General features: G+C 36.8%; 1 protein-coding gene across 1 annotated transcript; it reads right to left on the bottom strand.

Annotated features, from left to right (window-relative positions):
• Nucleotides 1–950: 950 nt before the first annotated feature.
• LOC146383674 (liver-expressed antimicrobial peptide 2) lies at nt 951–3,928 on the bottom strand. The gene is made up of 3 exons (XM_084935069.1): nt 1,943–3,928; nt 1,703–1,842; nt 951–1,429 (listed from the first exon to the last, which is right to left on the bottom strand). Exons 1-3 carry the CDS (start codon nt 2,006–2,008, stop codon nt 1,396–1,398), a joined length of 240 nt encoding a protein of 79 aa, XP_084791195.1. The 5' UTR covers nt 2,009–3,928; the 3' UTR covers nt 951–1,395.
• Nucleotides 3,929–4,034: the final 106 nt, after the last annotated feature.

Here is a 4,034-nt window from a genome sequence, read left to right as displayed (position 1 = left end):
TAACAGCTTCAGTCCAAGTAAGAGACGTGATATGTTCAAGACCTTCTGTAATACTGGCTGTCGCTCTGCTGGCTGACCCCATGTAAACCCGACTGGTGGGAAATATGGCCACCTCTGCTTTCATATGTAAGCCAGATTTTGAAGGAGAGAATTGGGCATCTATTAAAGCATAATAAGAGTGAGGACACAGCTCTGAATCTACAGTTTTAAGGCCACCTCAGAGGGCAAATCAGTTCTCCTCATTAATGCGAGATATAAACCATTTAGGGCAGGTATCTTCAAATCTCATTGGTGTGAGGTCATGGGCTCAGGCAGTATTTGTGGCATTTTTAAAAAGCTGCCAAACATGTCAGAATAACTACAGAGGCATAAGTACTAAGTACTACTGCAGGTATGAGTAATGACAGTAGATTTTGGCACAAAGTTCCAGCCCAAATTCTTTTTTAGAAAAGGTTCGACGACCTCAGTGTCAGCAACTCCTTGTTTTATGACTGTCTATCCTTCCTGCAAAGCTTAGATTAGGTAGATGCAAAATGAGTTTCTCTCATCTACTGAGCCCTAAGATCAGCCATTTTCACCCCTGCTGTTGTTATCGAGTACATTCAGGGTTTGTAATTCAGTACTACTACTTCTCTTAGGATAAAAGTGGCCTTTGTCTGGGTTACTGTAAGCTTTTTGCTGGCACTTTTAACACAGGAAGTGGTTATGAATATGCGTTTATAATCTTTCTTATTCTTCCTTAAAATAAGTTTTATGAATGCTGGAAAAGTTAAAACAGCATTCCCAGCGCCGTGGTTTGGATGAGTAATGGAGCTTACGCATTAGCTGGGTGGAAAGCTGTTTTCAAGCTCCTCGACTGAAAGAGTAGCAGGAAGTGTGAGAAATATATAAATGTGTTTTGGATTTATTTTACTACTAAAAAAGAAAATGAAGATGTGGGCAGTACAACCTCTTGAAAAAAAATGTATAGTATATTTGAATTTTTTTTACATTATTTACAATATTTACAAATAAATACATAAAAAAATCTCTTTAAAAAAACAAAACAAAACAACAGCAACAACCTTGAACCAATAAACCCAGAGCGGCTCAAACTTTGCATGGATATTTATATTTTCTTATAAAACACATTCAGATTACACAGCTTGTGTGATGTGCAGCAGTGTTTTAGACAAATCACTTAAGGTGGCGCCATTTGATTGGTTATGCATGCCTGGATTTTACAGCTTTGTTTTTGACGCAGCGCGGTGGAAAAAGATCTGATTGCTCAGAATGAATGTTGGAGCCAGAATAAAGGAGCGGGCAGGTTTTAGAAAACAAAACAAAACAGGCAGTTGTGGTCCATAAAGCAGATGTCTGTTTTGTAGATTCTGATGGTGTTTGTGCATCTCTTTTTCAGGTGGTGATCCAGAAAGAACAGATATTTTTCCTGTAAAGATAAGAATGATTGCACCATTATTACCCTTTGACTTTATCCAGACCATGCATGCAAAATACACGTGTACACACCTTCACACTGCCTATGTACAGCATAGTAATGAACACACTATGAAAACTGTTTTTTTTTTAAAAGAATATGATGCTGAGTTTGACATTTAAGAGCTACACAGAGTTAATGTAAAATAGTCAAAAAATGATCAGGAGTATCAGGAAGACAGGTAAACCGATGGACTGCCATGAAATATTTAAGCTTCAGCTGTACCTGCAGTATTTTGTGCCACACTCTAGGTGATCCCTGCAGCTGGCACCGACAGGCTTCAGACTGTTCCAGCGCCACAACAGTGAACGTTTGGTTCGCTGAATTAAGCCATGCCACTCGTCAGGCACAGGCATTGAATGAACCTGTAAAGGCAAATACTTGATCCTTTAGCTTTGTCATATAAAACACTGATTAGAAAAAAAAATATTTCCATGAAAGTTCAACAAACAATAAATAACTTACCTGAACGACACATAACAAAGACAGAAAAACAGAAAGGATGATAATTTTTTCCTGGAGAGTCCTCATGCTGCTTACAGATGACGTTCAAGACTGGGGCTGTTTTGCTGCAGGCTTGGTTTGTGAGCTACGCCTGTATTAAAGGTTTTAATTGGGTTGGGGAGGAGTTACCTTCTGAATAATTCATTAATTTGTTACTTTATTGACTAAGGCGTAAGGTTTGGCAGACTGAGCAGGTCAAGTCAAAGTCACCGATGGGAATCTGTTGCACAGTGGTATTTATCACAAAGGTGAAGACAAAGTTTATCTATGTGACTCCAAAGTACACTTTGGACCTCAACCTACTAAATGAGGGCAACTCCACGTCGGAGGTTTCTAAGTGAAACCCTAACGTGACTTTAGACTACTATGCATTTAGCCATTTGCTCCACCCATGGAGTCTTGCCAGAAGGAACTTAAAAATTTAAATGAAGTTGCTTCATTAGATGTCCAAGATCTGACGAAGTGACTTCCTGAAGATTCCCTGAATTTCCCCCTTTCCCTACAATCAGTTTAGTTTCTGCCCAAACAAAACTTTGAACAGAGAGACCGCTTCCAGACTTTAAGCTAAGCTAACTAATAACACAACTTAAAAATCATTCAGATATGAATATGCAATTCCCCAAATTATGCAAAATATTCAATAATTTAGGATTTTGTGCACTGAAGTTTACATGAAGCTGGAAAAAAAAAAGAAACTAACAGTTAATGCAGATATAAACAACCATTTCTATTGGAAAAATTTTTTTATTACACCATATTCACCCGTAAATATCAGGGGTTAAACTGCAGTTCACTGACAGACCACTTGGGGCAATAAATAAAAATGATTTGATAAATATCTTCTTGCTATGATATAGCAAGTGTATTTATAGCGTATGCATGTAGAGATGTCTTTATGCATCATAAATATTACAAATAAAGTTATTATTATTATTATTATTATTATTATTATTATTATTATTATTACTACATCCTCCTTAATGGTTGGGCCATTCTGAACAAAAGTCTTCATGACCATCACCACGCATTGATTATTAACATCTATATGTTTAAAAAAAAAAAAAAAGATTTATTGTTTCACGTGTTGCCCATATGTAACAATGGTCACTAATATTTGTATTCATGACGAATTTTGTTCGAAGAATTAGAAATAAAGTCTTTAAATATCACAGATACATAACAGACAAAAATTCCAATTCTGGCGATGCTGAGTATTTTTACGACGACCATCAGGACTTGCGTGAATGCTACGGCAAGTACTGCTAAGTTTTATGTAAACCTTTAATTGTTGTTATTCATTCCTATATTACACATGTCTGTTCGGCATGTAGCGATATACCGATTTAAAATATAGATGAAAGACAGTGAAGGCAGCATTTTAATCTAAATGATCAGCCTGTGGGCAAACTTAGATCAGCAGCCATGATGTGAATCCCGAAGGATACAATACAATTGGGTTGTGTGTGTGTTTTTTTTTTTTTTTAATGATTACTACCGGCCACACCAACATTATGGTATTACGGTTTTCCACGTAAACATTAAAACCCAAGGTTTACAGGTTAAGTTTTTTTTCCCTTAAAAACTAATCAGGTTTTCTCAAAAGCTTGCAAAGACAATGACTGAATATATCTTTATATTGTTGTTACAACCAAAAAAGACGTTTTGGTTATCAGCCTACATACAGCACTATATTAAAGAAGCGAAAAAGCACCGTAGGCTAGTCCATGTTAAAATGGCAAACTTAAAATAACAAAGCTTCAAAGGCATGCATTTCTGTAACAGAGCACCTCCTATGGGTGCAATGTGTAGGTGGCCCAGACTTTGGGCATTTAGATTGTTACCAGAAATGGTTTTATTCACTTTAAGCAGATTTGTAGGTGTCAGCCACGAGTAATGTAGCTGTGAATAATAAAGTTTCAACACTGAAATGCAAACAATGCATTAGTCAGACCTTCCTCTAAAGTTTGTCATAAAGCCAGTCATGCTTTATTGGTCCTCTGCAGAGCAATGATTCAATACTTTTGCAATGTCAGACAGGAACTACAAACACACC

This window comes from Perissodus microlepis, chromosome 7, assembly GCF_051167445.1.
Source record: "Perissodus microlepis isolate ML-2025 ecotype Zambia chromosome 7, ASM5116744v1, whole genome shotgun sequence".
Lineage (NCBI taxonomy): Eukaryota > Metazoa > Chordata > Actinopteri > Cichliformes > Cichlidae > Perissodus > Perissodus microlepis.
The sequence above is the reverse complement of the archived record's forward strand: the minus strand, read 5'-3'. Positions and strand labels throughout refer to the sequence as shown.